This window comes from Myotis yumanensis, unplaced genomic scaffold, assembly GCF_028538775.1.
Source record: "Myotis yumanensis isolate MYYU_CA2020_CCGP unplaced genomic scaffold, mMyoYum1.0.hap1 SCAF_12, whole genome shotgun sequence".
Classification (NCBI taxonomy): Eukaryota; Metazoa; Chordata; class Mammalia; order Chiroptera; family Vespertilionidae; genus Myotis; species Myotis yumanensis.
The window spans coordinates 5,982,274-6,004,787 of NW_027223763.1; the positions used below are offsets into that span (position 1 = coordinate 5,982,274).

The window sequence follows — 22,514 nt, forward strand, 5'->3', positions numbered from 1 at the left end:
GACACACACAGGTGCTCCATATAGCTTTTCATTTTAAAATCAGCTTTATAAAAGTATTATTTACATAAAATAACATGCATCATTAATATGTATAGGTTGAGTGTTGACTCCTGTATGACCATTACCCCAGTCAAGGCACAGACCATTTCCATCTGCCCCCAAAGTTCCCTTCTGATTTTTTTGCAATCACTTCCCCTCCACCCCATTCCTAGATAATACAACTGGATGACCCTTGGGGTGCAGTACAGGGGGTCTGAGTATCAGTAGCCAAGCAAGGCCTCCGCCACCCCAGCCCATGACCTGGGAATCGCGGTGGTTAACCCATCCATCCACCTGGGGAAGTCGCAAGGTTAGGGTTGAAACACATTCCTCTGGTCCCCGCGATCCACCCAACCCAGCCCCGCAAGGCCTGGCACCCCAAGTCCATGCCTGCGGGCGGGTCCCTGGGTTTTGAATCTGAGTCTCAGGCCAACTGGAAAGGGCTATTATTTTTTCCATTCCTCCCTGGGCCTGTCCCACGAGCCACCACCGCCCGAGGGAAGTACCCACATGCTGGGCCCGAGGAATGTCCTCCCATCGCTGGGACCAAGAACGCCTTAGAGCACCAGCCGTCCCGCCCCGCCCCTTCCCCGGCACATTGTGCAAGACGGGAGGGCACACCTTCCAGGCGGGTCGGATCCAGGCCGGGAACTTCCTGGGTTCGGGCCGCGGCGGGCGGGGCTGGGGAGAGCAGGGTGCAGGGAAGAGGGGGCGCAAACGCGCTCCTGCCTAGCGCCCCCTACCAGCCCCCCACGTCCTCCTCGGCGGGGCTGTCTCCCCGCCCAGGGAAGGAGGGAGTGACGCCCAGGGCGCCCCGTTCTTTCAGATGCCCCCCAGCCCGTCTCTTTCTTCGGTGAGGCCCGTGGCCCGCGCGCCTCTCCGCGTCTCTCCAGGTCTCCCGTCTCCGATCAGCTCTTTGTCTCCATCTGCCCCGCTGTCCCGGCGTCCCCGCCGCCTGCCCCGCCCGCCCGGGGCCGAGGAGGGGCGGGGCTCGGTCCGGGTCCGGGGGCGGCGCCTGGCGGGGCGGGGCGGGGCGCGGCGGGGCCGGGGCTGGGCTGTCCCCACCGACGCGGCCAGAGCCGAGCGCGGGCAGAGCGGAGGCCGCAGCCGGGGCGACGGGAGCGGCGGGAGCGGCGGGAGCAGGGCGGGTCGGCTTCATGGCGCCAGCGGCGTCCGCCTGAGCAGCGCGGGCAGCGGCGGGGTCGGGCCGCGGCTCTCCTTCGCGATGGGGGACGTGCTGTCCACGCACCTGGACGACGCCCGGCGCCAGCAGATCGCAGGTGAGTCCCGCGCCCTGCCGCGCGCCCGGGTCCGACCGCGATCCCTGGCCACGCCCCCGCCCCGGCCCGCCGTTCGCGCGGGGGCTGGGGTCTCGGAGGGCCAGGCCCCGGGCCGGGCAGCAACGGCTGGGACCAAGTCCCTCGTCCGAGCTTGTCTCCTCCACGTCTGGGCGCCCCTTCCCAACCTCGTCGGAGCTCATCCTTCTCCCTCCCGAGGGGACTTGACACCCTCTCCCCGCTAAGGGAACCCCCTTGGAGCCAGTCCCGTCGGATCCCCAACACACTACCCCAATCGAGCTATGGGGGGAAGGGGGAAGGGGGTGTCCTAGCCCCCCCCCCTCGGGTATCCCGCCCGGAAGCATTCCAGGCCCACTCAGCCCGCCTTTCCTAACTGTCCCCGTCCCAGCTCTCCCTAACCCGGCCCCGGCCCCAGTACACGTGGCTGAGGCTTCCAGGGATGAGCCCATAGATGCCTGGGACTGAGCCTGGGCAGTGGGGCTAGGAATAGTCGGGGTGCGCAGGAGGGGTGGGTCAGAACCCCATCCTGTGGCTCAGGCAGCAGGGTGCTCCTGCTGTTCCCTGGGGGAAACCTGGGACTGCAGCAGAGTCCGCGGTTCCTCCTCCCCAGCCCGAGAGAATGGAGAGGGGGAGAAGCTGGGAACCCCAGTTCTGTGGCTCACCTCCCTGCCCTGGGTGAGGCTGCCTGGCTGAGTTCTTGGACAGGCCTCTGAATGTCCTGGTGCCTCAGTTTTCTCCTCTTTGAAATGGGGTGAATGATTTCTTCCTTTAGTTATGAGTTGTTGAGAGACTCAAGTGAGAAAACTTACGTAGCTTGCTTGGCACAGAGCCTGGCACAGAGAAGGCACCATACACAGGTTGCTGGTGCCTGTGGGTGCCGGGCAGCCCATGGAAAGAGGAGACCACTCCTCCCCCCAGTATTTGCCTCTCCCTGTCCATTGTGCCCGGAGCACTGTGTCCGCTTACACGGACCTTGATTGCCCCGTAGAGAACTTTCAACAGCTGTGTTCTGCCCTGAGAACAGGGACCAGGTGGCTCTTAACTCGGGTCCCATGCCCTCCGGGCACAAAGAAGGGCCTGGGAAAGGCTTGTCCGGTGGCTGTGGTCCTGGGCCCATGGCCTAAGCTCCCCCTTTGTACCAGAATCTGGGGCTGGGCCGAGATGAGGGTGGGATGAGGGTGATGTCGAAATGAGTCAGATCCTCTGAGGCCTGGGACCAGCAGGGGGTTAAGTCCTGGAACTCTGCTTGTAGGACAAGGACTCTGGGAGGGGGAAGGCCAGGGCGGAGTCTTCCTGTTCCCTCCCTGTCGGTGGCAGCCTCCTGGGGCTCTGTAACAGTCCCTCCATTCACGACCTCCTGTTGGGGCCCCTCACCCGGCTTGGGTGGGGTGTGCTTCACTTTCTTCAGTGGGGTTTTTCCTTTCCCCACACCCACTCTGGCTCTCCCCTCCTCCCACCTCCTGGGCTGAGAACGGCCAGCACCCCCTCCGCTCCCCTGCCAGGTACAGCGGGGGAGGCTGGGACCACAAAAGGTGAAGTGTCCTCTCCTGGACGGGGTTGGTTTGTTTTGTGGATACCAGGCTGGGTGGAAGGGGGCTGGCCTCCCTCTTCTCAACACTTCAGTGCTATTAATAACCCCCTTCAGATGCCTCAGATTCCTGGTCGGAGCTCACCTGAAGGGGCTCCTGCAGCGTGGGGGTGGCAGGTTGGACGGGGAGGAAGCCAGCAAGCCTCCAGCCCCTCCCAGGGAAGTGAGCTGCCTTAGAAATCTCTGCTGGAGGCGAATGCGGGCCTGCCTTTGCCACCTCCGGGGACCCTGCACCTCCTCTCTCCACCCAAAGAGCAGTGGGCACCTTCATGCCAGGCAATTAAAATTCCAGTGCCCTCCCTACCTGGGCCTGTTCTTCGCCCAGGAGAGCTGGGGCCGCCCCTGTGGAAACGTCAGGGTTCGGAACACCCCTTCCCACAGTGCTCTGAGCTCCGAGGCCGGCTAGGGCTCTGTGGCTTGGCTGGCCCGCCCCCTGAGCAGGTGAGCAGGTGAGTGCCAGCGGGCAAGTCCTGGCAGGGGTCAGGCGTGCTCCTGCCCACGGTGCTGTTTTGCTGATTCGCTGTCACAGGCCCTTTCATCCTGGGATTTCAAAGCCTCTGGCAGGCAGGGGCTTGCTTGTTCTCACACCAGGGCCCGTGGGGCTGGGGCAGGACGATTTCCGCCTGCTTTCCTGAGGGAGTTAGTTTGCTCGGAGGACAGAGCCCCGGCCCGGGAGCCAGGAGGCCTGCGTCACCTGGGCAGCCACCTGCTCTCTCCAGGCCTCAGTTTCCCCAGCTGAGAACGGAGAGGTGTGCCGCCTGATGGCTGCAGTCCCTCCCAGCTCAGAGCCGAACAATCCCAGATTTCCCCCGCAAGTCGCCTCCAGACCTGAGCCAGCTCAGGGTCCTCACACAGACTCCTCAGGCTTCTTAGCTGGCAGGACCTTGGCCCAGCATCTTAATCTCAGTTTTCTTATCTGTGAAGTGGGACTCACTCGTAGTCCCTTCCTACTGAGTCCTCTTGTAAGGATTTAATAAGATAAGCAAGGTGAGAAACGCAGCCCAGTGACTGGGGCATAGGAAGGGCTCAGCAAACAATTGCTAGGATGGAGCTGGTCACTGACTCCCTGTGACTGATTCTCTGGTGGACAAGGAGCGTGGCCGGTGTTTGGAGTTTGAAGGGGGCAATGGTAGCTGTGGGTTAGGTCCCATCTCTCTGAGGGGTGTGCAGGCCTGGGGTCAGGGTCTCTGGCTTCAAGAATTCACCGAGGTTTTCAGAAGCCTTGATGCCTGGGTTCCTTCCATGTTGGCATGTGTGTGAGATGAGGTGGGTTACCTGGAGCGGGAGGGCAGTGTGGGGAACCCTACAGGAACTAGGAGGTGAAGTGGGGGGTTGGGCCCAGAGGACGGGACTAGGACAAGAGCGTGGAAGTGCCGGCGTGGCCCGTGTCAGAGCTGTATGGGGGGTTCTTTGCATATGGTCTGAGCCACATAAACCAAGACGGAGCAGGCGAGGGAGTGAGCTCACTGTTGCTCAAGATGTGCAAGTAAGGGCCGGGTGCGTGCCGTTAGCAGAAAGCCAGGCATTGCCTGGAGGGGCTCTCTGCCTCTAGTACAGCCTTGAAGGACTCTCCATTGCTCTAGAAATTCTGTTGAGCAGGATAAGATTGTGGGGGCTGAGGAACTCCCCACCCCCAACACACGCGCGCACACACACACACACACACACACACAACCGTAGAGTTTATCACCTGAGAGGGCTGGTGAGGGAGTCTGCCCGCACCTGTGCCCCTCCCTTCCACCAAGCTCACCTTTCCCCTTGCTAATTCTTTTTCGAAAGAGCAGCTTTATTGAAACATAATTCGCCTGCCAGACAATTCACCCACTTAAAGTGTACAGGTCAATGTTTTTGTGTGTGTGTATTCACAGAGTTGTGCAACCATCACCGCCATCAATTTTCAAACATTCTCATCACCCCTGAAAGAAACTCTACCCATTAGTCGTCACGCCCAGTTTCTCCAGTCCTTGCCATCTCTCTGCATCCACTGGGAACATTGTGTGGCCGCAGGGCCATCGAACACGCAATGCGGGAGTGTGAGATAGCAAGCCCAAAGCTCCCTCCCTCTCCCTCCCTTCAATCCCACTCCCAGCAGAAATCACTCAAGTGTGGCGTGTCACTGATTCCAGCTCTGTGTACGCATGCAGTTAGCTCTGTTTATGAAAAGAGGCCCAATTATGTGTTTCTGTGGTTTGACTTTTTTCGCTCAGTATATTGTGAACATCTCTCCATGTCAGGACACACACGTCTGCCTCGTCCTCCTGGGGGGAACTTCTCTCTGCCCATCCCCTGTCCTGGACATGTGGGTTGTTTCCAATGTTTGGCCAGTAATCAGCGCGCTGCCCGAACCTCTTAGCCCATACCCCGAGCCTGCCTCCAGGGTCACAGAGGCCTCAGAATGGAACTCCTGGGTCCTGTGTTGATGTCTTGATGCGTCGCCTCTGAAAAGGCTGTTAACATGGGACACCCCTTCCGGTCGGTACGGGTGTCTTGTTTGCTTAATTGAGCCCTTTTCCAAATCGGTTTTAAAAACTTGCCTCTCCACTTTAGGAAGTGGCTGTAGGTCCCAGAAGTGAAGGGATGGAGGTGTCTGCTTCGGCCACCCCCTACCCACGTGGGTGGCTTCCTAGTTGCTGCCTGGGCTTTGCAGAGAGACCCAGCTGGCCGGCTCCACCTGGGCTGCTGCCCTTACCAAGGTCTGGGCCGGTCCCTGGGGTGAAACGTCTGGGGACTCTGCTCTGCTCTTGTGTCTCTTACATAATGTGCTTTTGTTGGTGTTGACCCTGCCCTCCCCTTTGTCCAGCCTCCACTCTGTCCTTTCTCACTGCTGAGGCCTCCGGCCTAGCCTGCTAGGAGCTGCCTTCTGCCTCACCCCTCCATCCTTCCCACTTCACCCCTCCATTCTTCCCGTACGCACTGCCAAAGAGACCGTTCTAGACCCAAATTGGGCCACGGCCCTCCCTCCCTGCCTCCGAATAGTGACGTTTAGACAAGAATAGGCATCACTTGCCGTCCTGTGATAACCACTTTATTCCTTTTTTAAAAAAAATCTTCACCTGAGGAGTGAGGATATTTTTTCCATTGATTTTTAGAGAGAGTGGAAGGGAGGAGGAAGAAGAAGGGGGCGGGAGAGAGAGAGAGAGGGAGAGAGAAACGTCGATATGAGAGAGACACATCGATCGGTTGCCTCCCAATCGATGGAAGGCAACCTGTCTGGCCAGGGATTGGACCTGCAACTGCGGTAGGTGCCCTTGACCAGGACTTGAACCTGAGACCCTCTGGCTGCAGGCAGACACTGTAACCATTGAGCAACACGGGCCAGGGCACCACTTTGTTCTCTAGTGGCTTTCCCTTCTGTGTTTATTGCTATACATTGCTGAGACCACGACTCATTTTGTGTTTTGCTTCTTCCACTGAACGATGTATATATAGGTCGTTGGAACCTCCCAAAGGCTGCCTCTTGTGCCACTGAGGCCGTCCACACAGAAAGGCCACCTCCTTAGCCTTTCCCCTAATGCTGGGCTTTGCCATGTCTCACTGTGACCAGACTGTGGGCTTTCAGGGGCAAACCGAGTCACTGTGTTTGCTTCCACCTTTTCTGCCCTGTCCAGCTCTCCTGCTGAGGACAGACTCATCCTCTGGCCCCACTCTCCCCTGGCAGCTTACACCGATCTGGGCCTTTCAAGGGGGGCTCTTCCTGGGAGCTCCCGACACCTCTGAGCATCTTTCCACAGGTAGTGGGCTCAAAGGGACTGCCTGTGAGCTGGGGACATGTACTGATGACATTGACCTTTGGGGGTGTGTGACCACTTACTCGGGCTGCTTCCCCAGCTGGTACCTTCAAGGACTCTGTTGATAGGTCTCCTGCCTGGAGATGGTGGTTGATGGAGGAGGGAGGGGCTGTATGAGTCTCTGAACAGTCTCTGTAAGATTAGTCACCCTTTAACTGAGCACTTACTATGTGCCAGGCCTTCCGTTGCCTGTATACCTCATGGATCCTCATCCTCTGAGCCCTCTCCAACATTTTACATGTGGAGGTAGATCAAGCCAGTGGCCGGCCCAGGCCCAGACCTGGGAGTCCGAGGTCTTAGCTGTTCAAACCACCAGGTTGGTCAGGGGGGCTACGTGGAAAAGGTCCTGACAGGAAGCAGGCATTGGGGACCCGGGGGAATCGGGGGGGGGGGGGAGGCGGGGCGGGCGTGAGGATGTGGGGAGCTGAGTGGGAACAGAGCTGCATGTGTCAGAGTCTCCTGTAGGTTGCACAAATCTATCCCTTCTGTCGTTACTCATTCTGAGACTTAAGTCCCTCCTTGGCCAGTCCTGTTCTCCCTCACGTTGCCCCCTCCTCCTCCGCAGGCACAGCTCATGACTCACTTTGCCCTGGGTCTCTGGCAGCAGCATCCTGCGGGTTGCACAAATTCCTGAGCTGCCTTCCCCTTCCCCCGCCCCACCCCCTCCACTTCCCTGCCTGGGAAAGGAGGGTTGCCGGCTAGTTCTGAGGAATAATGAAGGCAGATGCCTACCTCCACCTCCACCACTCCTCTCACCTACCTTCGCAGAGCTGCGGAGCCGAGCCCCCCTCCTGTAGAATCTTAGGCTCTGAGTCAGGAAGGCTGCAATCTTCTGATCTCACAGATTTTAAAACTGGAAGAGCAGGAAGTGCCTACCTCTCCGGCGCACCTGGTCCCACCCGCTGGGAACTGTCCAGGTTTGGAGATACACTGCCTCTGGCCCACTGCCTGGTGACACAGTGGATGGTGAGTTAGAAGAAGCAGGGAGTTGAGAGGTTCGGGGCCCAGCTCTGCCACTAGATGGACCTGTGTTTTGGGACAAGTGGGTCACCTTTGCGGAGCCTCAGCGTCCTCTGTGAGAGAAGATGATCGGAGAGAGGAGTGCCGGCCTGGACGGGGAGGCACGGGGCTGGTGAGCGGTGAGAACAGTGGGTGGTAGCTGTTCTGATTGGCACTTCATTGAGGGCGATGTGCCAGGTCTGTCCTGGGGCCTCTGGCACCCCCAGCCCCTTTCCATGTGCCCCGGAAGTTGGCCTGCCCCAGGTTGAGGAGCACAGCCCGCGGCTCTGGACACCTGGGGCCGTCAGCAGGTACCAGGAGGATGGCGCTCCAGAGGCCATGGTTCCACTGCAGAGTCAGTCGCTGTACATCATCCGCACTGTGCCCTGCACTGGACAGGACACACAGAACAAATGAGTGACAGACAGAGGGGAACACACCCCCTTGCCTGGCCGCGTGTCCAGAACGAGACTTTCGGATCTCCAGCCTGGTCCTGTTGACTCTGGACCAACAGCTGTGCCTCTCTGTGTCTTTTCTGTGCCTCTGTGACCTGAAGACCAGTATCTACTCCTGGGCATTCTCTGCCTCTGAGAACCCTTTCCTCAGGGACTCGGGATGCCTTCCAAAGGCAGGCTGGGTGGGCTTGGGTGTGAGTTGAGGTGGAGGGTCCCGGTCTGCACGCCTGTGAGCTCTGGTCCCAGACACACTTGGTCCTTCTTTTATTCATTCAATCAATAGTTACTGAGCACCTATGTGTGCCAGGCACTGTGCTAGGCACCAGAGACACGCTGATACACAAACTCCTGCATGGCCCCTGCCCTTCTTAGAGGGTCAGACCTCCGAGGAAAGTGTGAGGGGAGGCGTGGCCTAGTGGGTGAGGGAGGGAGAGGGTGAAGTGGAGGGAGCCATAGGACTGACCTCGGAGAGGAGGGGACTTTTTCCTGAGGGTCATGGGGAGGCCTCAGAGTATTTTCAGGCGGAAGTGGCACAGGCAGGTCAGCTGTCCGTGAGGGGAGATGAGAGGAGGACCCAGTGGTGAGCCAGTGTGGATGGGGGTGGGGCACAGTCAGGAGACAGTGTGGATGGGGGAGATGGAACAACCAGGCCGCCGTGATGGAGATGTGTGAGGTCGGGGAGATCCGCTGTCTGCTCTTCTTGGCGCTGTTGGGTTGGTTTATCAAGGCAGCCAGTGGTCCACCTCTGCTCACATTCCTCCTGGGACAGGAGACTCATTCCCTTCTGAGGCAGCTCTGAGTGTGAGAGCCTCCTTCCTTTCCCGGGGCAGAGTGGGAAGAGGGCTAGGCCTGGGTTCTGAGGACCTAGTTTTGAGATCTTGTCTCAGTACCCTGTTACTTGACAGGGCCTTTTTCTTTTCTGGGCCTCAGGTTCCTCATCTGTAAAGTGGGCATAAGGTAGCCCAGCCCTGCTAGGTTGCGAGGGATCAATGAGATGATGTGGGCAGAGCTCTTTGGGTTTCAGGAAGCGTTGGCTCCTGTCACCATTAGCTATTACTGTTGTGCATAGTCCATGAAAGGACTGGCCACTGGAGCCCCTCCTCTCAGGGAGAGCTAAGTGCAGGGCTTGGGCCAGGGCGTGGGTGCAGGGTCCATGTGCAGGGGCGGGGGCTCCAGTGGGCAACTGGGCACTCAGGAGGGGCAGAGGAGAATGGATTGTGGTTTGCAAAGTGTGAACCCCACTTTCCCACCCACACATCTGTGGCCAAGCCAACCACAGCTGCTGCCCTTCCTCCGCACACCCAACGCAGAACAGAGCTGTTTGTGCCCCGCCGTGTTTGTTAAGCCAGAATCTTCTAAAAGAGGAGTCCCTTGAACAGGAAACTACTCATCCCCTGTGCTCCACCACCTTCCGGGAGCCATATGGGTGCAGGCTAGAGGTGAAGAGTCCCAGGGCTGGTGCCAGGTGACCTTTGGCAAGCCCTTCTTCCTCTCTGGCCTCTCTTTGCCTTTCTGTGCAATGGGCACAGGACCGTCTCGAGTGCCCTTCTAGTGCCCTCTGACTTCTTGGGAGCCTGTGGATCTTGGGCTGCATTGAAGGCACAGCGCAGGTGCCTAGAAAATGTTTATGGCATGATGCCATCTTGCTGGGGAAGGAAGAGCTGTCTTGTGCTGGCCCGAGGGCCTGAGCAGGGCGGTGGGGATGGCGCCTCAGGGCCTAAGCTTGGTGGTGGTTCTGAAGCAGTGACAGGAGCTCATGGGACTCAGGCCAGCCGAGAAGCTCCATCAGGCTGGATGCAGTGTGGTTTGCGTTACAGAGAGAGTGGCTCTTTATGTTTTACCAAGTGTACACGTTGGCTTTGAACACCTGGTCAGCCCAACTCAAGAGGCAGCGTGTCTGACCTCGACGGGGAGGTGGCTGGCTTCTGCCACCGAGGGACCCCGTGGCCTGTTACTGTCCTCGGAGCCTCCGCTGTCAGTGAAATGAGAAGGTGATCCTGCCTCTGGCTGTGTGGATACTGGGAGGCAGTTGTCCCGGCACATGGGAAGTGGCAATTCCATTGTAGCTGAGCTCTGGGAGGAGCTGTGTCCTTTGCCTGGCCTGCCAGGGACTTCAGGGGTGATGGGCCATCCAGAGGGGAGCGAGCTGACAATTGCACTTCTGTTTCACGTTTTGTTTGGTTTGGGGGAATGCTTGGGGTAGTGGGGAGAAAAGAGAACAGAGCTTAAGGTTTGGGGAGCCGCAGCGGCCTGGAAGGTTTGCTGGGTCTGCTCGGCCACAGCTCGCCGGGCGGAGTTTGGAACTGGTCTGATGGGCACGGGCTGTTCTCTTGTCTAGCCCGGGCCCTGCTTCCTCCTAGCAGGAAGGACCCTTTGCCGGCATCTAACCATCCCTCCCCCCATTTTGTAACTGAGTAAACGGAGGCTCAGAAGAGAAGGGGAGGTACCCAGGGTCTTGGAGGCTGTGGAATGGGTCGGAACCCCGCCGCCAGCACCAAGCCCTTTCCATTCCTGGGTCCCTCTGCCCCCATGGCCGGCCCCAGACAGCAGAGGCTGGTCAGGGAAGGAGTGAGCGGCTGGGTGGGGCTGTGAAGGTTGTAATTTGGAGAACCGAGTAAACAGCCCTCCGAGAGGGAGAGAGAAGCCGCTCTGTGCTGGCCTCACAGATAGGCCAGTGTCTGGGGAGACAGCCCAGGCCTGTCCGCCCGCCGCAGACAGTGAGGTGTCGCGGAAGATTTAAAAAAGCCAAAGCTCTGCTCCCCTCCCAGCCCACCCCCACTCCCACATTTAATGCTTCCAGGAAAAGGGGAGGGGGCGAGGGGGCGCCTGACCCCCTAGGGTGACCACTGCTCCACCCTCCAGGCTCAGCGTGGCTCAGCACAGGCACAGCTCACTGTGTGACTTCCGTCCAGGGTCCAGGGCGTCTCCTCTCTGGGCCTCAGTGCTCCGTCTCTGAAATGGGAGTGACCCTGTCTCTCCAGGAGGGGGTGAGGGTGGGGGAGACTGAGCGAGTGGTCGAACACAGGAGCCCTTTCTCTCAGCCGGGACCTCAGACTCTCTTCACTTCTTTGTAGCCAGAGGCGCGGCTCCCTGAGCAGAGGGGTTACTTTCTCAGTGACCTGAGCCTCGGCCAGCTCCTGGGAGACCAGCCTCCCATCCAAGTCAGGCAGGACGGGCCCAGCTCAGCTTTCCTGTTTTCCTGTTGAGGTCGAGGCAGAATCCGAGAGGAGCTGCTTCTGGGCCTTCCCCACAGGTGGGGGCTGGGCTGCCTGTCTGGTTGTGAGCCACCCCCCCCCTCCGCCCCGTCCTGTCCCTCCCCCCTTGAAGCCCCCCTCCCTCCTCCCGGCCAGCAAACTTCCTGTGTGATTAGGGGCAGAGCCTTTACTCCCTCCCTCCCGCTCCCCTGTCTCCTCTTCCCGCTCCCCCTTCAGACCCAGCTCTGAATGGGATCTCTGTGTAGCCTGCACTCTGGGCCTCAGTTTCCCATGGTTAAGGGAAGGGGTTGGGTGACTCTGGAACGCCCTCTGGGTGAGGTCCCAGACCCCAGCGGCCCTGCAGGACCCAGGGACCAGCCCTTGCAGCCAAGGGCACTCCTCCCTCGGCCCCACCCGCAGTCTGGGCCCTTGCGTGGTTGTGGTTCTAATTCTCCTCTAAGATATGACACCACGAGCGAGCGCTCTGCTCGGTCAGAGCTTGCCCAGCAGCCACTAGCCAAGCCCCGCCCGCGCCCAGTTCCTTTGGTCCTACTCCTTAGTTTCATCGGCTGCACCATGGGAATGATAATACTTCACGGGGTTGTAAAGTTTAAATGGCATGATATGTGTTTATCAGTCACACTTACATATATTTAACACAGAGGCTGGGCACAGTCAATGCTCAAGGATCAATAGCTATAATTAACACCTACTGGTTTAAATGGCTTTAATTCCTTAGCGGGGAGTGAATGAATCAGTGTCATTGCAAGGTTTAAGTTCTCGCAGCAGATAGGGACCCCGGGGCTATTGGGATGAAGGGTCTGGTGGCTGCAAAGTGTGGCTAGGGGTTTAGAGGGGTGGGTGGGGCAGATGCAGGCGGGTGCAGAGCTCTGGCTGGTTCTGACTTCCCCTCTTCCTTCGGGAAGGAGTGGTTTGGGCCCCGTGGTGCCCAAGAACGCCCGAGACCGCAGGCACGGAGCTCAGGCGGCCACACAGGGCTTCCTTCCTCCTGGCCTGTGCTCCTCGCAGTCTGACTCTGGCTTTGAGCCCTTTGTTCTTGTCCTTGAGCCCCGAGGGGATGCCCAGTCTGGGGGAGGAAGCGTCCTGGGGCCTGGTTCCTGGTCCCTCTGCAGTTCCAGGGCCCACAGGACTGAAGCCCTGGTGTGACAGGCAGGGGACAGGACACCTGGGTCCCGGTGCCCCCGCTGACTCGCAGACTCACTGTCACAGGGGCACACGAGTTTGACACCCAAATCCGGCTCGCCCGGGCCCTGTCTGTAGAGCTCAAGGAGAGATGGAGCAGCAGTTACCAGCCAGTCATTAAGTAAATTATTATCAGAGGGCAAGTCTTTGTGACAAATGACCACCCTCTAGAGGCTCACACTTGTGGCCCTCGCAGGCGCGCAGAGCCCCGATGGTGGGGTTGTCACAGCAACGCCTGTTCTTGGCTCTCCTGTCACAGATGAGGGAACAGGCTCCTGATGGCCAAGGGGCCAGTCCGGGGTCCTCTGAGTGGGTGGGGGGGCCAGCCCCAGTGCCTTCCCGCTGGGCACCGCATTCCTGTCAGTAATTGCTGGCCCCATGCAGGGCCTGGGCCGGCACTCCTGGGTTTTAGGACGGCGAGCACAGTCTCTGGGACTGCAGAGCTGAGCTGCAGGCTTTGGGGACTGGGTTTTGTAGTCCCTGAAATCCTTTCTTGGTGCTTCCTGAGGCAGAAATATAGGGTACAGAGGCCTCGGGGACTAAAGCCCTGGGTGCTCCTCACGCTGCGCAGAAATGACTGCCGGAGGAGGGTGGTCCTCGCCAGCCCCCACCAGTAGGAGCAACACCGGAAAGGCGGCTCAGAGCCCCTGGTGAACCTGCCTGCCATTCCACACCCAGAATTTACCCAAAAGTGGCCAAGTGGTTACGTTACGTTATAGCATTGGTTACGGCAAGAAAAAAAAAAGGATGTCAATCAGTAGGTCATGTTCAATGGCATAATCTGTGGCCAATAGGTGAAGATGTAGTTCTATTTGTCTGCAAATGTATAAGTCTGTACAGATGTAGAAAAAAACACAGAAGGAAATTCATCAAAATACTAATAGAGATTTTTTTCGGAGTCGTAGGATAATGGATTATTTATTTTTCTTCATTCTCCCTAGATTTCTTTTTTATGGTAAATATATTAAAAGTTTAAGACTAGTCCTATTGACCGTATTTTGGGAAAATTTTGATTCTTTTGTCTGACTCCAGAATCTAAGCCACTCTGGCCTGTGGGAACCCCAAAGGGCTTGCAAAGGGCAGGCTTGGGAAAGAGGTAGAAAGCAGGGAAGATTCTGGAAGGAGGGGTGGGGTGTTTGAGGTAGGTCTTGAAGGACAGGATGGATTTTGGCCATCACAGTTGGGGTCCAGGCAGGTAGAGGGAGTGGCTTAGCGCAGACAGTTGCCTGTTCTTGGAGGGGCCGGGGGACCGGGGCTAGAGAGAGTGGCAGGAGCTCTGCCTGGTGCAGCCTTGAGTGCCAGGCAGAGGGACCAGGGAGTAGGGAGCCCATTCTCATCAACACTCATTGGCTGGGCTTTGAAGCACTCGCCCTGTGCTGCTGTGAGTAAGAATAGAGGCCGCACTTCCTCTGTGCCCTGCCCGAGGCACTGTGGCTGTGGATGGGTGAGACTATGGATGGATTCCACAGTATGGAGCCCCTCGCTGTGCCAGGCAGTGAGGGTAGGTGTGTGTGGGTTCTCGTTCCACTGGGAGAGTCTGCGACCCATCAGTCGGCCACCCTTAGGTACCCTGCTCACCACTCCGGCCAGAACGCGGCCCCAGACCCCAGGTGACCTGTGTGGCTGCTGAGGGCGTGCGAGGCCCAAGGCTGGGCTGGAAGTCTGCGTTCAGCGGTGCTCAGGGCTTCCCCTCTGCCTGTCTTCCGTGTGTCCTCTGCTCTCTTTCCCCATCAGTACAGGGGGGCTGGCCATCACCTCCTCCGAGTGCTGTGAGCTTTCCGAGGGATGCCGCTCGCCTGGTGCCTGGCACAGAGCGAACACTCAGAAGAGAGTTGCTGCCCCACTTGGGGTGCAGTGTTCCCTCCTGAAGGAGCCCAGCTGCCCGGACTCTGGTGACAGGATGGTGCTAGGCCAGGTCTCCCAGCAGTGAGCTCTTACCTCCCTCTCAGACCCACAGTGGCTCCTACCTGCCAGCACCCGCCAAAGGCTGGTCCTCGGTTCCTGGAGTTTGAGCTTTCAACTTTGAGCTTCCTCAGAACTGTCCTTGTTGTTACATAAACGCTATCTAACGACCAACGAAAACAAAATAAAGATAATGGGAAGAAGGTGGATATTGCCAATAACCCTGCCACCCAGGAAGAAGGACTTCAGGCGTTTTCCTGATGCAGAAGCAACAGTTGTGTGGGCACCGCATAGGGGCCATGCCCCCTGCAGTGTGTGGAATGGCTGCAGAATGTTCCATTAGGCCCCAGTGGTCTGCATTTCAGCTTGCTCGGCCAAACCTCTCGTGCTGGGCACTTGACTTGTTTGTGTTTCTCCCTGCGGTAAACAGGGTTACTCCATCCTTTCTACGGTCGAGAGCTTGCTCAATGCCAGCTCGTGTGTGGGGCTGTGGGTGCCCGTTGGGGAGGTAGCCATTGTCCTCACCCTCCCAAGGACCCCCTTCTGGGAGGACACACCCCACACGGAGCTCCAGCCCAGGTTGGAGGGGGCGGAACAAGGGCATCTTTGGGAGCCCGGGAGCAGCGGTAATTCAGACTTGGAGGTCAGGGGAGGCTTGTGGGAGGGCTGGGTGTCCAGGCAAGACCTAAAGGCTGAAGGAGGAAGACAGGGTCATGGGCAGAGGGGCAGCTCGGCAAAGGCCCAAAGCCCAGAGAGCGCAGGTGTTGGGGGAACCAGAATTTCCCAGAAATTGGTGGTTTTGCCGCGGTTCTTGTTGGCCCTGGCAGCAGCTTCCCCATGCGCACAACACTTTGGTAGTTGTTTCTTGGTGTCCATACACCTGTCCCTCGGTGGGGGCCACGGAAGCAGGGTGATGTGCCTGCCCCCAGTGAGAGTCAGCAGACCAGGCCTCCGCCTCTCAGCGGGATCCCCCCACCCCCTACCCCCTGTGCCCGCACAGAGAGGGCAGGAGAGGCTCAAGTGCAGGGCCTGCTCAGCTCCAATTTCTCGGCCCTTCGCAGGTCCTGTATCGTTTGACAGAATCTGCTGGGAGAGGAAACTCAGGATCCGAGCTTAGGTGACAGCTCGGCTTGTGTGATGGGGTGGTGACCTTTCCTGCCGCCGATGTGTGTGACCTTGAGCTAGCCTGGCCAGCTCCAGATCCGGCCCCAGCTGTACAGGAAGCGCCCTACTGGGGCTGGAGAGCTCCTGGCTGAGGCTAACCCCGAGGGTGGGGAAGGTCTGTCCCCAGGCCTGAGCTGGCTTTTCTTTGCTTTCCTTTTCTTTTCTAAATATATTTTTATTGATTTCAGAAAGGAAGGGAGAGGGAGAGATAGAAACATCAATGAGGAGAGAGAATCATCCACCGGCTGCATCCTGCACACCCCCTGCCTGTACCAGAGATCGAGCCTGCAACCCCTGCCTGTGCCCTGACTAGGAATCAAACCATGACCTCCTGGTTCATAGGTCGACACTCAACCCCTGAGCCACATCAGCCGGGCCTGAGCGGGCCTTTCTCAGAACCCCATCCTCTCCCTGTGCCTCAAGATGCCTGGGCGACCGAGTGGAGGCGCTCTGGTGTAATCTCTCAGTCAGGGGCAAATCCTGGTGCTGCGTGCTGTGCTCCGTGCTGGGGATATAGCATGAATGAGACAGACTGGGTCCCTGCCCTCGTGGGGGAAACAGACACTAAACAGTTAATTATTAAAGCAAAGTTGTGCTGATGACTAATGGGGAGTTCTGACTTGCACGGGGGTGGCGGGGAGGTGACTGTCAGGGACAGTGCTTTCAGTACCCAGGTCGACAGGTGGAACTTGGAGCAATTTGATCGAGCCTGATGGGCGGGCTCCTCCGGGCCTGCCCATATGGTCCTGGGTTGGGGAGGGAACGCCGTCTTATGTCACAGTCTGAGGGTGTCAGGACCTTGAGGGTCCAGTGCGATGAAGTCAGTCCCTTCACTGGACAGACCCTCGAGGAGATGGGAGCCAGGAGGTGTGCGGGACTTGCCCAAGGTCACCCGGGGCAGTCCGTGCCCAGTGGTCTTAGCCCTGCACCACCGCCTGGAGTCTGCCCCTGGAGTCTGCATTGCTTCCAGGGGAGATAATGAGCCGGTCCCCAAACACCTACAAGAGACACCCCCCCACACACACATCCTGGGAAGCAGACACAGAACTTGGGCTGTTGCTAAGCGCAGTTTTTCAGGGAGCACGGACAGATAGGGGTCATGCGGGCACCTGGACCAAGGAATGTGCGGCTGGCAGGGCCTCTGAGGGGATTTTCCTGGTACCTCCCCTTCTGGTCCCCGAGGAGACCTGCAGCTGGTGACCCAAGGGTGGGGCAGGGCCTGTGTCCTCTGCTGGCTCAGAGGGCAGCCATAGGAGTCTTGTTATTTGAATAAACTTTTCATCTTCTATCTGCATAAAGCCTCCCCATGCTCCGAGTCCCTGGCATTCCAGCCCCAGATTGGGTTTCCTCTGGCCCAGCAGCAAACACATCGTGAATTTTCACATTGGCTCATCCGTCCTCCCTCCCCCTCCACCTCAACCTCTCCCTCCCTGGCTTTGAAAAGGCAGGAACTCTCCTCCTGCCCCCACCTCACTTGCCAGCAAGGCCCAGGGAGCCAGCACTGCAGGCAGGTGTGTGTGTGTAGCCTGGACTTAGTGTAAAGAATGTTGCCGTCAGAGGGCACTCGGCTGATGAAACGTGGGGGACTGTGCCTCTGTTTAGCCCTTCTGTTAGAATTGGGCCACAGGGACTGGCATTTATTAGTGAGTGGCTCTTATTAGGACAGCAGCTGGTATGTATCGGGCTCTCACCCACTGTCAGGCAGAGTGCCAGACACTTCTCACACTTTGTCTTATTCCTCACAGCAACTCTTTGAGGTGTGTACTCTTTTTCTCCCCATTTTATAGACGAAGAAACTGAGGCTTGGAAGTCATGGTCAGCAGCAGAGCCGGGTCTCCTGGCCCCAAAGTTTGTGTTTTTGCTGTTCACCTCCCACCTGGGACAGAATCTTCTCTGCAGCCTGCTTGCCAGTTGGCCACCCAGCCTCTGCTTGCACACCTCCAGTGATGGGGAACTCTCTACCTCGCAGAGCCGCCTGCCCCACGCTGGGCACCTTAGCTAGAAAGCCCTCTCTGGAGTTTTATCTGTCTCTGGTGGGTCACTGAGAATAGGTTCCAGCGTGGCTTTCGCCTGCTATGGCTGGGCTTTCCCAGCGTCTCCTTTCCCAGGGAATTATCCAACTCTTATTTGGGGAGGAGAGCTAAGTCCTTCCTTCTTTTCCTTAGCAGCTCCTACCTGGTACTCAGCCCTTTAAAGAGCCATTCATCGAATACTGAGCAAGATTGATGTTGAAACCCTAGAGCAGTGGTTCTCAACCTTCCTAATGCCGCGACCCTTTAATACAGTTCCTCATGTTGTGGTGACCCCCAATTTCATTGTTACAAATGGAACATAATTAAAGCACAGTGATTAATCACAAAAACAATATGTAATTATATACGTGTTTTCCGATGGTCTTAGGCGACCCCTGTGAAAGGGTCGTTCAACCCCCAAAGGGGTCACGACACACAGGTTGAGAACCACTGCCGTAGAGGCTTTTCATTGATCTGCATGTCTTAGTCAATGCGATAAGGAAAAAAAAAAAAAAAAGGTATCACTACAAGGTACCAAAAAGCAAGACACACATGGTCCTGCCGTCATGAAGTTCATCGGACTTTTACCTCTAGCCTCTCCCTTGGCCTTGTCCACCTGTGGGAAGTGGAGGCTCGGAGAGACAAGGAACCACCCACCTCCACCACCAGGGAGCAAGCGGGGTTTGGTCGCTGAGGTTTGGTGGCATGTGGTTTGTCGGGTGTCTGCTTTCAGAATCTTCATTTCTCTCTCCATTTTCCCTTTCTGATGAGTTAACCTTCGGGGGCCCAGGAGGATTGAAACCCAAGCATGTAGCTGCTGTTCTGGTTCTTCTTTGCTGGCCCCCACTCATTGGCATGAAACACAGCACAGAAAACAGTCATCCGCATAGGCAGCTCCCTCTGTGCCCATCCCGATGACAGCAGCCGTAGGAGGAAGAAGCTCGCGCGCAGGGAACATAGATGCTCCTCGGGCGGCCACTGGAGCCCAGAGCTGGGCTGTGCTCTGTGTCTGTCTGGCTCCCCAGCCAGGGCTCTCTCGGGGGCAGAAGGTCGGGAGCTGAGCAGGGTGCTCAGTGCGGGGTGGCTGGCCCTCCGGTGATCTTGCAGCTCTGGGAGTCTCCACCTGCCTTTGACCCTCCCTTTGATCCTTTCTTCATGACTCCATTGGCCTGGGTGTGGCTGTGGCCGTGTCAGGGCGCGGTGCAGGACACCAGCCTCGGAGCCAGCCCGAGGCGTGCTCCTGGGAGCAGCAGGGGCGCCCTCCGTGGCAGGCACAGCGCGGGCACCAGGGGGGCTGTGGGTAGGCCGGTCCTGTCCTGGGTGGGGGACGCTGGAGGGGGGGCCTTGGCACCCCTTCCTTCTTCACCCTCCCAGCTGGGGTCTGTGCTTCCAGAGAGCAGGGACGCCTGGGTTCTAGGCCCCAGAACAAGCCGCCAACTGTAGGCTGTGGGCACGGGCAGCGAGGGAGGGGCCGGCGGGCATGAGAGGGCTTTTGTTTCCCTGTTTGTGTCTAGATGGGAATTGACTTCTTCCCTCCGGGCAGCCTGGAGGTGTAGAGGAAAGGGCAGCCCCGGGTGGCTGGGTCTTCAGTCTGCCTTGTTTCTGACGTTTCTCCAGAACACTCCAGCCAGCCCTCCCTCCGCAGGCCCTCCGGCCTCAGAGCTCATGCTTCCTGCCAGACTTGGGTCGCTGAGCTGAGCTGTGGTTAAATATTTGCTAACTGAGAAGAGCTTTAAAGGCGGCTCTGTGAGAACTCCCGACCAGCTCCTCCTGGCCCGCCGCCTTGCCCCAAAGCTGCCTTCGTGATGGGGAGGCCGGGCCACCTCTGCCCTGCTGAGCCTCCCTCCAGGCCCACGCAGCCTCCTGCACAGCCAATTTGGCATCTGAAACTGGATGAGCTCCCACCGGGCGTTGTTCACTCAGCATGTGTTTACTGAGCACCCCCTGGGCCGGGCATGCTGGGTGCCCGAGATGGTGGACAGGGTCTGTCTCGGGGGGGGGGGCAGAGGGGGGGGGCGGGGGGAGCCAGCCCGAAGGAGCCTTTCTCAGTGACGCAGTGATTGAGGCTGGGAACAGTGCCAAGGGTAGGGGAGGCTGCGGTAGGAGGTTGTGGGGATAGGACTTGGGGTGGGGGGGTTCCCTGAGGAGGGGGCGTTTGAGCTTGAGGAGGAAGAGGTGAGTTTGTGCCTGGCCAGATGGAGGGGGTGGGCTCTGGGAGAGCATTCCAGGCCAGAGACCCCAAGACCTGAGCCTGCTTTCCTCTCTGGGTACTGAATTCCCACTGACTTCATTCTCCCCATCCCCCCCCCCAGCCTCAGTTTCCCCATCTGTCCAATGGGGAGCTTGGACTTGATCTCAGGGTCCTTCTCAGGCCCAGTGGCCTGTTACCAGCCCCGGGAGCTGCCCTCCAGTGGGGACTGTCCCAGCGGAGTCACACGGACTTGTGTTCTCGCCGTGGACTGGGCAGGCCCAGGTGCGGGGATGGAGCAGGGAGCCGAGGCTTTACCCGTGTGATGTCACTTCAACTCTGAGCCCCAGAGTCCTCATCTACAGAAAGGGTTTAATAACACATCCGGGCGAGGGTTAAAAGAAATAATGTTGTCTCTAATTGTTAACACGGGGCGCTGCCTCTGTGCCTGGCATGGGGCTAAGTGTTACATGCATTAGCTCATGCCCCAGTTATTATTAAAATCATATGCAAATGGTAACTCAGAACATTGTGATGGAAGAGATGACATATGGGTCGGGCCTTGGAGTCTGGTTAAGATTTAGAACTGTGGGAAAGAGGGGAAGGGAGTTCCGCAGCGGGCACAGCCCAGGTGGGTGCGTGGAGGTGGGAAGTGCCTGAGTGGGTAGGAGACGGGCAAGGTGGGGCGTGGGAAGGGAATGCGGTTGAGATGGTGGTGGACCCTGCGTTTGGTTCAGTGTCATGTGTTTGCGGTTCAGTGTCGTGTGTTTGCGGGCTGCAGTTTGCCAGGCCCTGTGGTAGGTGCTGAGAACGCGGCGATGTGTGAGCCCAGGGCGGTCGGAGGCCGGCGAGAGCCTTTGCAGAGAGCCCGGCGTGACTGTCTCCGGCTGTTCCCACAGTCCTGGAGTCGGGGTTCAGGCCCAGTTTGGAGTGTTCTCCACTTGACAGCTGGCTGACCTTGGACAGGTCACTGGGCCGCAGGGCCTCTGTTTCCTCAATGGGGTGATGCCTGACCCACCTCCTGGGGTGATGTCACCATTTGCTAATCACCCCTGCAGAGTGCTGGCCCCGTGGCGACGCTGCATGGTGCCTGTCCCGCTGGGTGGCGTTAGGCAGGCTCCCGAACTGCCCCCTGCCTTCATTCTTCCCTCTGTCCACTGGGGTGATGACGGAACCTCCGTCCTCCTGGCCACTGAGATCTCCCACATAAAGCCCCTCGCACAGAGCGGGCACGCCGTCAGATGGCCGTCATTAGTGGGCCTTGGGTGTGCTGCGGGCTGCTGGGTATGTGGGGAGAGGTTTTTCCTGGTTCATAACTGGCCCGCGAGAGGGGTGACCTAGCAGAGGGTCCCTTCAGGGCACCTGCGGCCGGTAGGGAGGGAGGCCTCGGGGTGGCAGCCACCTTCCCCGGGAAAAGGGACGGCATTGTGCACATTCTCGTCCCTGGGACCCAGCCACAGCCCTGGGTTGGGCTTAAGCCTCCCTTTCTGCGGCGAGGAATCTCTGGGGTGTGTGTGGGGAGCCTTATTGCTCAATGGGGCGGTGTCTCTCTGCGGGGGGCGGCCCTGGCTCCGGATCGCTGCCTCTGGCGTCCTGCTCTGGGCTGCCTTCCCATTCTGTTCCTACTGTGCGCCGGGCCTTGTCCCAGGTGTGGTGGGCACTGCCCGGGGGAGTCAGACAGGGAACATGCCTTGACCAACAACTAGGAGATCAACAGGGGGCTTGTGGGAGCCAGAGAAGCTTTCTGAGCAGGGGAGGGTCAGAGGGCAGGGGTAGAGATTTGGAGGTTGTGGCCAGCATAACATGGGAGTGGCCTGGCTAGGGGCCAGAGACTATTGGTATAGTCTGGGCTGAGCTGGACTGGTTCCTGGCTAGGAAGCCTGCTTCAACCTGATGGCCTTGTGCTGGGGGGCAGGGCACGGGGGTGGGATGGGTGTGGGAATCCTCTCGGGCCCCCCGGTGGGGTCCCAGAGACCTGCCATTGCTCTACACGCCTGCTTCAGGGCATGCTTATGGGGTGACCTGATCAGTCCCTTGCGCCGCCCCCCCCCCCCCCCCCCCCCCCGACTGGGCGCTATTCCCCTTCTGGACAAGGGCTGGCCTGGGGCACGCAGTGTCCCGCCGTCTGGATTTGGCTCTGCTGCTAGTTCAGGCTTTTCTCCTAGATGAGCTGCCCAGCCCGTCCCTTGCTGGCCCCTGGAGCTGTCATTACCCCTCCACCGGGTTCCCCCTGATTACGGGTCCTGAGCGGGAGCCTTGTCAGCCTTTCTGGCAGCGGCCACCCACAGGCCAGTGCTGCCTGGAGCCCTGCCCCCAGGGGCTGGCGGTCTGGAAGGTGGGGTGAGACGGATTTGCCTCAACTTGGGTTCCCTGCTGGACTCCGACGGTTCTGGGTGCATGTCTGTCCCTAGAGAAGTCACTTGCCCTCTCTGAGTCCCCGTGTCCTGCTCGGTAAAGTGGGGACAGTGCATGAAAGAATGCGTGCACACGTGTAGCACCATCCTGGGCACTGAGGAGGCGTGAACAAACAGCCGTGGCTACCATGTGTTAACAGTCACAATGGGGAGGGGGTCATGTAGAAGGGCCCTGGTTAAGTCCTGGGCCCGGGCAGCTGACCAGTGACCCTAGGAGAGTGTCGACACCTCTAAACCTGAGGCTCTCCTGCTCTCCATGGAGGCACTTGG

General features: G+C 58.7%; 1 protein-coding gene across 1 annotated transcript in view; it reads left to right on the plus strand.

Annotated features, from left to right (window-relative positions):
- The first annotated feature begins 1,014 nt into the window (after positions 1–1,014).
- Positions 1,015–22,514, plus strand: part of NIBAN2 (niban apoptosis regulator 2) — a 48,143-nt gene continuing 26,643 nt past the window's right edge. Inside the window, exon 1 of the mRNA XM_070430621.1 lies at positions 1,015–1,319. Coding sequence (XP_070286722.1) covers positions 1,265–1,319 — 55 coding nt within the window. The 5' untranslated portion in view covers positions 1,015–1,264. The remainder of the gene's footprint in view (positions 1,320–22,514) is intronic.